The sequence below is a fragment of the Mastomys coucha genome, unplaced genomic scaffold (genome assembly GCF_008632895.1).
Source record: "Mastomys coucha isolate ucsf_1 unplaced genomic scaffold, UCSF_Mcou_1 pScaffold1, whole genome shotgun sequence".
NCBI classification, from domain to species: Eukaryota; Metazoa; Chordata; class Mammalia; order Rodentia; family Muridae; genus Mastomys; species Mastomys coucha.
Genome location: NW_022196891.1, coordinates 62631606 through 62645135, shown reverse-complemented (window position 1 = coordinate 62645135; position 13530 = coordinate 62631606). Strand labels below are relative to the sequence as shown.

General features: G+C 39.1%; 1 protein-coding gene across 2 annotated transcripts in view; it reads left to right on the top strand.

Moving 5' to 3' along the window:
• Positions 1 to 11051, top strand: part of Tiprl (TOR signaling pathway regulator) — a 24926-nt gene extending 13875 nt beyond the window's left edge. Inside the window, exons 4-7 of one of the 2 annotated variants that reach the window (XM_031387843.1) lie at positions 1266 to 1397; positions 5692 to 5787; positions 8055 to 8117; positions 10088 to 11051. In XM_031387843.1, the coding sequence (XP_031243703.1) occupies positions 1266 to 1397; positions 5692 to 5787; positions 8055 to 8117; positions 10088 to 10228 (432 nt within the window). In that variant the 3' untranslated portion in view covers positions 10229 to 11051. The remainder of the gene's footprint in view (positions 1 to 1265; positions 1398 to 5691; positions 5788 to 8054; positions 8118 to 10087) is intronic. The other variant, XM_031387852.1, reaches the window with a different exon arrangement.
• The last annotated feature ends 2479 nt before the right edge of the window (positions 11052 to 13530 follow it).

Below are 13530 nucleotides of genomic sequence, written 5' to 3'. Positions count from 1 at the left end.
TGGCTGTCCTGGAACTCACTCTGTAGACCAGGCTGGCCTGGAACTCAGAGATCCGCCTGCCTCTGCGTCCCAAGTGCTGGGATTAAAGGTGTGCACCACCACTTCCCAGCTAAAATATATTTTCTTAGAGAGTCAGTGTTGGGACTGGAGAGGGACTCCTGTCCCTTGCTTTCTGAGCCTTACTTTTTAGTTCTGGAAGTAGCTTGTGTGTATATGGGTATATATTTTATTGTTGTCTCCTTTTTGGTTGTTTAACTTTTACTCTTTGAGCTGTAGAATGGCATAAGAAAAGCCACTCACAAAGTTGTGGTAACCTTAACCTGACTAGATTCTTTCATGTCCGCCATATATTAGCTGGCCCTAAGATGATGGTGTGAGAATGTAATTAATGAAGTAAATTAAATTCCTAATACTGTGCCTGTCCCATAGTGATGTAACTATATATGGCTATTTCCTTCTTGTTTAAATAAATGATTCTGTTGGACAGTAGCCATGGAAGACCACTTCTTTTTAATAAAGTGAATCTTTTTAATAAAATATGCTTGGTGCAAGTTTTTTGTTTTTTTTTTTAGTAGCACATTAGAATAGTTGCTTATGCACTCTGACTTAATATCTTAGCTCTAAAATTTATCAGATTAACAGTTTCTAAGTACATATAGTTGAGAAGGGCTAATTATATTAATATATGGTTGTGTAACCAGTCTCACCAGTATGGGGCTTACATGCAGGAACCACCACACCTGGCTTTTTTATGTGGGTTCTGGGGATTATTTATAAACACAGGTTGTCATGCTTTTGCTGCAAGCACTTTATTTCCCAGCTCCTAAAGTACGTGGAATTTTAATGGAAAAAAGTATTTTTCTAGTTCCAAATGAGTTAAATAGCATAAGACTACACTTAACCTTTTATGGAAGCAGTTCTAACTTACATGTATTTTCAGTTGATGATTTTTCCCACCTTCACAAGAAATGCTTAATTTTGTTTTGAGGTGGTTTGTTTAGACTCCGTTTTGATACCAAGTCAGAATATCAGTAATCTATAGTGTTCTTCAAACTTTGAGTGGAGGCAAATGTGAATGCTGATGCTATGCAAAGAAATTATAAAAACTTTTCTTGCAACTCTAGCTCTTTTCATTAAAAGTTTTCATTTGAAATTGTGTATTTCATGGGTTAGAGATTTAGCTCAGTGGTAGAGCTCATGCCTAGCAAGTGCAAGGCCCTGGGTTCAGTCCTTAGCTCTGAAGAAAAAAAAATTGTGTATTTCAGGTTGTACCTACAACAGATCATATAGATACAGAAAAATTGAAAGCCAGAGAACAGATTAAATTTTTTGAAGAAGTTCTCCTGTTTGAAGATGAATTGCATGATCATGGTGTTTCCAGCCTGAGTGTGAAAATTGTGAGTATTCAAATTAATCCTCCATTTTTACCAGTGGCTGGCATGATGACTTGTAAAGATTAAGTCTACAGCACAGCTTTGTGACTAGTCATTATGAAATTTATCATAAGCAATGATATTTAGTCTTTTAAATATATACCAGCCCAGCTACTTTGTAGATTATTTACTTATTATTTAACTTGACTGAATGAAAACTGTGGCTTAATTTTTATGTTTTTAATTAAAAATGATATTTGTAGAATTTTCAGGTAGCATGTTGGATGGATGCCTTATGTATTTATTTTTAGATTTATGTTTATGAACGTTTTACTTTCATGCACTATATGAGTGCTTGGTGTCCTTGGAGTCAGAAGTGGACGTTGTATCCCCTGGAACTAGAGTTAGAGATGGTTGTGAGCCACCATGTGGGTGCGGAGATTTGTACCTGGGTTCTCTGCAAGAGCAACAAGTGCTGTAACAGCTGAACCATCTCCAGAATAAGGACTCATGTGTTAGGATTTTAGTGTATAATAAGATTATCAGATCAGTTTTTAGCATAAAAGTGGAAAACAAAAGCCAGGCAGTGGTGGTACACGCCTTTAATCCCCAGCATTTAGGAGGCAGAGGTAGGAGGATTTCTGAGTTCGAGGCCAGCAGAGTGAGTTCTAGGACAGCCAAGGCTACACAGAGAAAAACTAGAAAAAAAGAGAAAAGAAAAGGAAAGGAAAGGGAAAAGAGAAAGGAAAGGAAAGGAAAATGGTGAATAGACCTGTAGCAGTTACACCTAATTGTTTACTACTAGATTATACATGTGCTTCTGAGTCTTGTCAGAAAAATTAGAAGTGAAATTTTACTAGTGCTTCAGCCAGTAAATTCTTAAAATATCGCCTCCTTTGTATAGCCTTCCTAGTTCCCCTTTCATGTAAAAACATTCTTTTTTTTTTTTTTTTTTTTTTTTTTTTTTTTTTTTTTGGCTTTTCGAGACAGGGTTTCTCTGTGTAGGCCTGGCTGTCCTGAAACTCACTCTGTAGACCAGGCTGGTCTCGAACTCAGAAATCTGCTTGCCTCTGCTGAGATTAAAGGTGTGTGCCACCAAGCTTGGCTTATTTTTTGGTTTCTAAGGTAATTATAAAACATTCTAAAAACACTACTGAAATAACTGAAACCATTTATATGACAATATAGCATTTTATTTTCTAGATATTTTTACTTATGAAATTTCTTCCCCACCTTAAATTTTAGTTCTCTATCTGGAGAAGCTTTGCTTTTGTAAGAAAATCAGAATTCCCATGGAGAGCAACTCCTTATGGATAAAGATTAAGCAATGTGTGCACAGTGAACTCTCGGCAGTTTGGGGTTTGCCTACTTGGGTATTGAGGTTTAATAATTTTATGTGAGTCGCATTACATATAGCTTATTAAATATTTTTTCAGATTTTTCTTTTGTTTTCTAAGTTACTTTTCTTATCAGCATATGTTTGCATGGATATGAGGAGAGGGGTCTTCTGGGATCAGACTCAGAACCTTGCACACGTGCTTATTGTAGCAATGCTGTGTTTAGGTTAGAGTTTTATGGCCATAATAGTCTACTGTATTCTGTACAGCTTATATAACTTGTTTAGTAAAATATCTAAAAATCTACTTTCATTCTAAATGTTATTTAGTTTTCAACTTTGAAAAAAAGCATTTTTTTTCTAAATTCCGAGTACCGTACTGCTGTGGTGACTGTTAGAGGCATGGTGAGCTAGTTCCTGAGTAGTCAGGGGTGAGTGTAGTCCATCTTCTGTTCCAGTGCTTTCCTGGGTTCCAAGTATATTGAATAGGAACATCCTCTTATCTCTGTGGGACAAAGAATTTTTTTTTTTTTTTTTCGAGATAGGGTTTCTCTGTGTAGCCCTGGCTGTCCTGGAACTCACTCTGTAGACCAGGCTGGCCTCGAACTCAGAAATCCACCTTCCTCTGCCTCCCAAGTGCTGGGATTAAAGGCGTGCGCCACCACCACTCCCCGGCTGGGACAAAGAATTTGATATCTGTGCAGAAGCAGTCTTTGTTAGAAATGTCCCATAGAATTACCAAGCCATCCAGAGAGACAGGCTATCCCAGACCATTTCATGTCGTCTGTTTACAGATGAAGTGGCAGGCGGGGTAGTCCGTCAGTAACTTGTTCTGAAGTCATTATGCTCATTGTTTGTTTCTTTTTTTTTTTTTAAACCAAGGTGAGCTGTTACTAATTCATAGACATTACAGCTTTTAAGTGAAACACATAGTTGTCATAACTTACTTTTTTTTCTAGTCATTTAGAATAATACCTTAATTATAAAAGAAAAATTAGCAGGGTAATGGTGGCACACGCTTTTATCCCCAGCGCTTGGGAGACAGAGACAGGAGGATTTCTGAGTTTGAGGCCAGCCTGGCCTACAGAGTGAGTTCCAGGACAGCCAGGACTATACAGAGAAACCCTGTCTCAAAAAACAACACAAACAAAAAAGAAAGAAAAAAGAAAAATTTAAGCTGACAGACAGACTAAATATGCTATATTTTTAATATGTAACTGGGTAACTTGACTGTACTGAAGATAAGGGAGCAGTTAGCTACTTAGATCTGCATACTGAATAACTATGACTGTGACAGCAGAACACGTAGCCTGACAGCTACGCAACACGAGCAGTGTTGGTCATGGTGACGTAACTTTTCAAAATGGTGAATAAGTTCTAAATAAAAGCCTCTCCTTTGCTTTTGGGTAAGGTATGTATTTATAAGATTGTTGTGTAGTTTTTAATAGATTTATTTTAACCTACATAAATGCCAGATGAGATATTTGATAGCCCAGCATGCAGAAGAGCCTATTTGGTTGCACTGAACTGGCGCACAAACTCTGTGATCTTACTTTATGGAGAGTGAGTGAACATAAGTTGCAACAAAGAAGGAAGTGGCCCCCTTTTTTTTTTAATTTTGCTAGTATTGATATCAGTATTTTTCTTAAAAAGGAACATTGTATTTATAATACTTGGGTATGTTTTAAGTCATGTATGTATGTGTGTGTTTATGTATGTGTGTATGTCACGAGTGTTCAGAGGCCAGAGGTCTGTATCATGTGTCTTCTATTGCATTTCTACTTGATTTTTTTGAGAAAGGGTCTCTCAGTGAACCTGGATTTTCCTGATCTTGTCACTGCCTCCTGGGGCAGGATTATAGGCACATGTTGCCATACCTGGCTTTCCCAAGGGTGCTAGGGAGCAAACTGAAGCCCTAATGTTTGCACGGAGTGCTTCAGTGCTTGAGCACTTCCTCAGCACAAAGCAGTATCCGTTTCATCCCATGCTTTTGGTTGTGAGTGCGCAGGTATGAGCCTGCATCTGTTTAAATGCATCACAGGACAACCTTGACTGTTGTTCCTCAGGTGCCATCCACCTTTTCTTTTTGAGACTGTATCTCTCCCTGGTCTAGAACTTAGCTAAATACACTAAGCCGGTGAGCCCTCGATCCAGATATCTGTTTGTATCTGCTTTCCTCACAAACCAACCTTGTTAAATAACCTGCTAAAGGCTCCGAGGCCAGTTGGAACTAGGGTAGTGAAATAGGTAGTTGGTCCCTGAATTGGAATGCTTCAGCTTATCGTTAGTTTAGCTTTATGGTGCTGTCAAAGTGATGAGCATTCATCCTTAACTATACTTTGGTGTCTTAGCTAGACACCATGACCAAGGCAAATCCTATAAGGACAACATTTAATTGGGGCTGGCTTACAGGTTCAGAGGTTCAGTCCATTATCATCAAGGCAGAAGCATGGCAGCATCCAGGCAGGCATGGTGCAGGAAAAACTGAGAGTTCTACATCTTCATCTGAAAGCTGCTAGCATTATACTGACTTCCAGGCAACTAGGACAAGGATATTAAAGCCCACACCCACTGTGCCATGTCTACTCCAACAGGGCCACACCTTCCAGTAGAGCCAGTCCCTGGGCTGAGTATATACAAACTATCACCTTCGAATTTTGATTCTTATCCTTTCTATCTTATCAATGTGTACTATGATACTAACAATACTCAAAGTGAACTAGAGCTGGCCAGCTGTGCAACTGGAAATGCCTGGTACCCTGCATCCCTGCATTGCTGAGCTGTGATATTGAATAGGTCTGATGTGTTAAAAGCATCTTAGACGGGTATGTCTGTCTATAGTGGACTATTAGGATATACACATAGACCAGGGAGAATCATTGTGAATTTGGATTTTTTCCAATGTTTCTTTTTTTCTTTTAGTAAATAAATAAAGTATATAATTGTCACTGATATTTTAATGTACTGTTCTCTTCTCCCCAGAGAGTGATGCCTTCCAGCTTTTTTCTGCTGTTGCGGTTTTTCTTGAGAATTGATGGGGTGCTCATCAGAATGAATGACACAAGGCTTTACCATGAGGTAAGGAGTGTACTAATTGATACTGAGCCTGTTTTGTTGTCTCAGTGTCACTTTACAATTTGAGATTAAGTGATGTTTCTTGTTCTGTGATCATCTATTAACTCATAAATTTGAATTTTCAAGTTTACTGACTACACATTGTTGTCAAACACTGTGTCTTTTTTTATTGTTTTTTTTTAATGTTCTAGTAATCAAAAAATGTTTTATAAAAAACATGTCCTGGGTATGAATGCTTTGACCAAAAAATTTATATACATTTAACTTGTGTTTAAGGAAAACTGTCCCTTAGCGTCTATAATGTCCTGATGTTAGAAATCCCTCTTCAGGGCCAGATGGTGGTGGCACATGCCTTTAATCCCAGCACTTGGGAGGCAGAAGCTGGTGGATCACTTGAGTTGGAGGCCAGCCTGGTCTACAGAGCTAGTTCTAGGACAGACAAGACTACATAGAGAAACCTTGTCTCTAAAAAACAAAACAACACAAAAAGAAATTCCACTTAAACTGCTTCCTGAAGTTTGTATTACATGAGTACTTGGTGGTTATTCTAAGGGTGGAAAACTGTCTTCTTTTTAAAGTAAACTGATAGCATGCAGGTCTTAAGTGTTAAACAGAGAAGAGTTTAAATTGGGCTGTAAGAATTTTTCCAGTAGCTTTAGAGCACCCTGTCTTTTCTGAGTACTTAAGTTCAAAATTGGGATCACATAGGATGAAGAATTAGAGGGATACCAAACTATTAATGATGGTCATAATAGCTCATGTTGTGGTAATAAGTCAGAAAAGGTTACATAGCTCACTAAAGGTACCCAGTAAAAGGCAGAATTGGGTTAGATTGACATTTCCCCCAAGTCCTTTATTTAGACATTTGTTTTCCCTTGAAACAGCACCTTGACTGTGATTACCCTCCCCTCTCCTCCTCTTTTCCTCTTCTCTTTGTTATGTAGCCCTGGCTGTTCTAGAGCTCAGTCTGTGGATCAGTCTGCTCTCAGAGCCACCTTCTCTGCTGAGATTAAAGGCATTTCCTACACACCTGGTAGCCTTTGTATAAGCAAAGCCAAAATATTACATTTTTCTCTCATCTAAATTTCAAAAATACTGTTTATATACTTAATTTTATTTTTAATGAATTTATCCTAAAAGGTTCTATTATACAGTAATTTATAAATATTTATCATGTAGTTGATCAGAGTTGTATATACTTGAACATTCACAGCAGTATTGTTTATATAACATGAAGAGAATTAATAGATTTGATTGATCTGTTTATAGTCATATAGTAGTAGCAGAGAAATAGACACCCATCAACATTGATGGTAGAGAATAAAATTGAACTAATTTGGAAAGATGATTATCTTAGTGTTATATTTTGAAAGTGTAGTATGAACTTATTTAAGATTTGATGTAGAGGCTTTGAAATGGTTAAGGCTGTGTTATCAGAACTAGTTATGATTGATCACTTATTTTTCTTATTTATACTTTTACATTATTGACTCTTTATGGTAAATATTAATTTTTTCTTGTTTCTTATTGATATAAAAGCCTGAAATTTTAAAGAAATATAATTTTGTAGTTTTTTTAAACTGAAAAGTGTTTATCCAAAAAGCAAATTGTAATAAATTGCATTTTTTTTCTGCTTGTCTTCCTGCCTGTCTCCCTCCCTCCCTCCTTCCTTCCCTTTCTCCCTTTCTCCTTCCTTCCTTTCTCTCCTCTCTATTTTCTTCTTTTCTTCCTTCTTTACCTTCGCCCCTCCCCTCTTCCCCTTCTTTCCTTCCTTCCTTCCTTCCTTTCTCTCCTCTCTCTTTTCTTTCTTCCTTCCTTCCCTCTCTCCCTCCCTTCTTCCCTCTCTCCCTCCCTTCTTCCCTTCCTTCCTTTCTTCTTTCCTTCCTTCCTTAAATATATCTCTGGCTATCTTAGAACTTACTATGCAGACCAGACTGGACTTGAACTGACAGAAATCTACCTGTCTCTACTTCTTAGTGTGCTGGGATTAAAGGCATTTGCCTTGCAAAATGCACTTCTTTCAACCTAACCTTAAACGTCTTAAATGGCTGAGTTTGAGGCTAGCCTGGTCTACAGAGTAAGTTCCAGGACAGCCAGGGCTACACAGAGAAACCCTGTCTCACAAAACAGAACAAAAGAAAACAGTCTTATATGGGAAACTGCACAAAAGGATGATTTTGTTTGTTTGCTTGGTTTTAGTCTGTTTTATAGGGAGGATTTTGTAAAAATAATATAAAAGTATATTGTAATTTTTTTATTTTTAAATATAGGCTGACAAGACCTACATGTTACGAGAATATACATCCAGAGAGAGCAAAATTGCTAATTTAATGGTAAATACTTAAATTTTAAGTGTTTAGATGTTGAATTTTAATAACTCATCTGAAGTCTGGTATCCCACTAATCCTACCCATCTATCTAAGTTTGCATCAGAAAATGTGTGCCAAGGACTGTCCTCTGTGGGTTCTGAGAGAAGGGCTGTTTGAAAGCCGCAGAACAGACAGCTGGAAGTCAAGTCCTCAGACAAGTTGACAATCTCTTTCAGGTCTAAAAAAACAAAAATCTCTGGATAGCTCTTCTCTTGAAGATCAAAAGCCTAGTTTTTTATTTATGTATCAGCTCAGTCATTATCTCAGGTTCCCTTTTGATTATCCTACGAATCAGCACCCTGTGACCCTTGATTCTTAGGAGACAGCAAGTACACAGTTTTTTAAAATATTACAGAGGAGTTCAGAGATCTGTCTGCCTTTGTTAAGCACAGAGATAAGCTAACTGGGCGGGGCCTGGACCTAAATTCCCTCAGTCCCAGGCTGACCTCAAACTCTGGGATCTGTCTGCCTTTGTAAGCATACAAAAAACTTAGCTGGGTAGGATCTCCTTCAATTACCATTCCCTAAATCTCTATATGTCCTTCCTTAGCATCTTTCTGGCCAGTTGGATCACAACACAGCTACTTTTGTTCCTTTAGATTTGTGAAGCCCCTTATAGAAATCGTATTGTATCCTTATATTTTACATAGTTGAGAAATTATGTATTTTTGAACTCATGGGCCTTAACAGCTGCCCTGAAGGCCTCAGTGTTTACCATTTTGCTGAGACATTAGCCACACCTTTGCTCCTGGACTCATGGAGTCATTTATGTTAATAGGGAGGACTTTACTCAAAGGAGGAAAGTGAAAATACGTACATTATTCTACAAACAACCTTAGGCCACTGCAGCCATGACATCATGGAGGCCCGTTCCTGTTCCAAGTGTGGGAACCATGTCATTCCACCCCTACCAAGGCAAATGTGCTCATCCTGGTCTCTGCAGGGTGGGTCTATTGGAGTGCATCTCTCCTGAGCTCTGCAGGGTGGGTCTGTTGGAGTGCATCTCTCCTGGGCTTGTCTCAGGCACCAAGGCACCTGGAGATCTTCACTATCATCCATCTGAATCCTGTTCATTCTGAAGACACTGAGGCACAGAGGTGTGATTTGAGTCCATCACTGCAGCTGGTGCCGACTTAGCACCTTGACCCTCTAGAATGTTTATTTAATAATTTTTTCATTTTTTGAGATTATACTATAGTTCCATAAATTTCTTCTTTCCCCTTCAAGGCCTCCCATGTTCTTAATCTTAAGTCTTTCAAATTCATTCTCTCTTTCTTCCATAATTGTTGTATATGTACATTCTAAACACATAGATACATCCTACTTACTCCCTATAATGTTCTTTGTATGTATATGTTTTTATATATTCCTTTTTCTTCCAAAACCTGCTCTTTCTGTACCGGGTCTGTGTACTCTGGCATAATTTTCCAGTATTTTTGCTCCCCTGGAATTTGTGAAGCCCTTCCTTGGCACTGGGTTTTGTAATTGAGTGTCTTAGTACATTTCTACAAAATAAGTATTTTTTTTAACCATAGTACTTATTCTGTCTGAATATACAGTATATTTGGGTTAGAATAGACTCAGTAACTATCATAGAATATGCACTAGACTCTAGCTAAAGATTTAACTTTCAAGTTTCTCAAGTAATGGGAGCTAGGGAGGGGTTTGATCAAATGTGTGGGATTCTTTCAGCACTTACAGTAGCACTGTAAAGTATATGACACCAAGTTTCTTGAAGTTCACCAACACAGTTGAAGGATTCAATAATGGGAAATACTTGTTATTTGCGGGAGGACTTAATGATGCTCCTTACGTGGATGTGATGTTCCCAAATTTGAAATTAGCATGCTTTGTGAATTCCTATACTAGAAGATTTCAGAAATTGTCTGAGCCATAACTGAGAATATACTAATAAGGTTTTATGTTTTTTCCAGCATGTTCCACCTTCCCTCTTCACGGAACCTAATGAAATATCACAGTATTTACCAATTAAGGAAGCAGTCTGTGAGAAGCTAGAATTTCCAGAAAGAATTGATCCTAACCCTGTGGACTCACAAAATATGCCCTCAGAATAAAATGTGACACAGCGTACTCTCCACGTGGAACCTGACTGGATACCTTGGCTGTTTGTAGGGGTATTTTTATTATGAGAATTAATTTCCTTGCTTATGCGCAGATTTTCTGTAGCCTTAAAGGAAAATAAAAGATTGTTGCAGGCAGGTTCCACTCAACTCCTATGTATACTGTTTTCAAGTTCCTACTCCAGAGAGAGATGTGCTCTGGAGCTTAATTTGGATTCACAATTGTGACCTCAGCAGTGATGGGTATGTGTCCCATGAGGGGGACATTATCTGCATCCATCCTGAAGCATCGTCTTCTACTGTGAAGAGGCCGACTTGTAAATGCCATCACTGAGCCCCGGTGCCCTGTGACCTTCATAGGATTCTGACTGCATGCTGATGTGCTACTCTGGCTCTTGGCTGTGGGCTTTCTGGTGTTTATTCGCACTTCTGGAGAGTTGTGACATGTTACCTACGAAATTAATCTTGTATTATTCATTAGTTGGAGTTTCTGGGCAACATATTGTGTGTGTTTATACACACATGAATTTTTTAAATCTTTTCATTTAAATGTCTTTGTCTCTGAGTAGTGTTAGATTACTTATTTTGATAATTCATTGTTAAAAATTGTGGAGAATTAAAATAATTGACTTTTTTTTTTAAAATTAAAGAGGTGGATGGTGGGGAGTAGGAGTGCGTCTGAAGATTGTATTAGTGTATTCCTTTGAGGAGTACCAAGGTGTGTCCTTGGCCATTTCTAAATATGACATATGCCATTTTATATTTATTTGTCCAAGTGTCTTTTGTAAGAGGAGAATAAATAATAAGGAATTATGTATTCATAGTTTGTTATTTATTTCAGCTTTTCGTAGAGCTTAGTTGAAAATTGGGTTAGGATGTATCTTATTCATTCATTCTGTTCTGAACCTGTTCAATATTGCAGACACATTTCCTATGCAGATTACAAATGGAAATTGGTAGGGAGTTAGGAACATGATCCATACCCTGGCTTGCCTCTAAAGTGCCTGGCTCTCTTCTCCCTCTGCTCCTTACACTTCTGAGGGCACTTTAAGTAGTCAGGAAACATGGATTCATTTCATACATAGCATCCCATTCAGTTCTGAGTACCGTGTAATCTGATGTGGTATAAGGGATTACACAATGAAGAGCTAGAACATAGTTGGTCCTTTATACCATTGGTGCTGTGTATGTGGATTCCTCTAGCTCTTCATCAAGAGATCTGGAAACATATTCCATCAATCTGACCATGCACAGACTTTTGTCATTAGTCCCTGTCCAACAGAGTTCTAAATATTTGCCCTGTATTAGGTATCATAGTGTATGAGAGGATCTGATGGCTTATTTTTTATTTTGATATTTATTTGAGTGTGAACCAAATCTCCTATGATGACCGAGACAACTTTTTGTGGGGTTAAGGTCCACCAGAGACTACAGAAGCAACTAGAGGTGGTGGCAGATGCGATGGTGGAAGTAACAACTTGAGAGAGATGGGAGGACCGACTTTAGTGCTTGGCTTGGCTTTGAAGAAACTGTAGCAGGCCTTGAGATAGCTATTACCATTAGCCAGGGGAAAAGCCAGGCATCAATAAAATCATCACAAGTGTTGAACAACTGAAGTGAATTTACAAAACAAACTGAATCCCAAAGAGTGGGAAGCCCCAAGGAGAAAAAGGACAGAGACCGCCTCCTCTTGTGAGCACAACAGAAGGGTGGCTAATATCTCCACAGCACGTAGGAATCACCAGCAAGCAGCCCACTCACTCAGTGCTTAAGATAACCATAGCATTTCCTCTTACCTTCTGGCCTCTCAAGCCTTTCATATGCTCCTCCATGCTCTTTCCAAACTCATACATGCTTGCATGTCTGTGTAGGTTCTAATATATAAGCACAACCTGCTCAGACTGTATGGTGTTATTTGTGTGTATGTTTTAAGGGCTGGCTATTCGAAATTGGATAATCAAATTGTGCTGATCCCTGGGGAAGACTTACTTGCACCTGTCCTGGCATTCCTTATAATCTCCTGTAGTTCATTGTGTAGGATCATTTTACAAATTCTTTTTAAAAGATTGATTTATTCTATATATGAGAGTACACTGTTGCAGTCTTTTTTTGTTGTTGTTGTTTGTTTTTTCAAGACAAGGTTTTTCTGTGTAGCCCTGGCTGTCCTGGAACTCACTCTGTAGAGCAGGCTGGGCTCGAACCCAGACATTCACCTGCCTCTGCCTCCCAAGTGCTGGGATTAAAGGTGTGCACCACCACCGCCCGGCAGCAGCACTGCATTTTGTTTAAACTCTGGTTGAAGAGAGAGTGAGATTTAATCAGGTGCCCACAGAATTTTCTACTTAAGATTCCTGGTCGTACAGCCTGGCAAGACAAGAGTTGCAGGATGGCTATGAAGAGACAAATCCCTGAGCCTGGGGTCTGGTTTACATCGGTGCTAGATAATGGGCCGTTAGAATAGTGTCAAGTCATCTGAACAGAAACTGGAAGAGGTTGTTATTCGAAATGTATCACGTGTCCTAGGCACTGTGTTTGGTGCTGGGAATGCAGATAAAATCTATACCCTGAAAAGACCTGAGCTTGAGTGGAGAGACAGCCTGTGAGTAGCGGAGCATACTCTGCCAAGTGTCAGGATACAGGCAAGAATAAGGTGATGTAAGAAAACTCACTAGAAGGGGAGGGACAAGGACGGTAAGAGAAGAGCAGGTATTTTCTAGAAAGACACAGTGAAGGTTCAGCAGTCACCACCTCTCGAGGGGAGCACAGGGAGGAAGGTCAGGGCAGCCTAGAAGTCAGCAATGATTTATCTGTAGGGAAATTCTCTGCTAACCAGTCATCATGTGTATATGTATGTATATATACACATATATATAGTGGTTCGTAATCACAGAGCCCTTACTCTCTAACAGTTCCGGGACAGAATCAAGGTATTTAGCAGGGCCATGCTCCCTCTGCAGGCTCCTGGGGAGCCATTCCCTTGTCTCTTGCCTCCTGCAGCCACTGGTTGGTGCTGACACTCCTTAGCTTGTGGTTGTGTATTGCTCCAAACCCCTGCCTCTGTGGTCACCTTGCTGTATCTGTCTCCTCTGCCTTTAGCACTGAGCTAAACATGAGACCCATCTCTAGTTCTGGCTGCTATTCCAACCCTTACATGGGCATAATCTTTTTAAGAGTCACAGCTCCCAGGGATAAAGGCATTGACGTCTTTAGGAGCCATTTTTTTTTTCCAGTTTACCACACTATGAGAGTGCTTATTTATTTAGTGTGCGTGGTGAAGGAAGCCGAGCTCCTAGCTT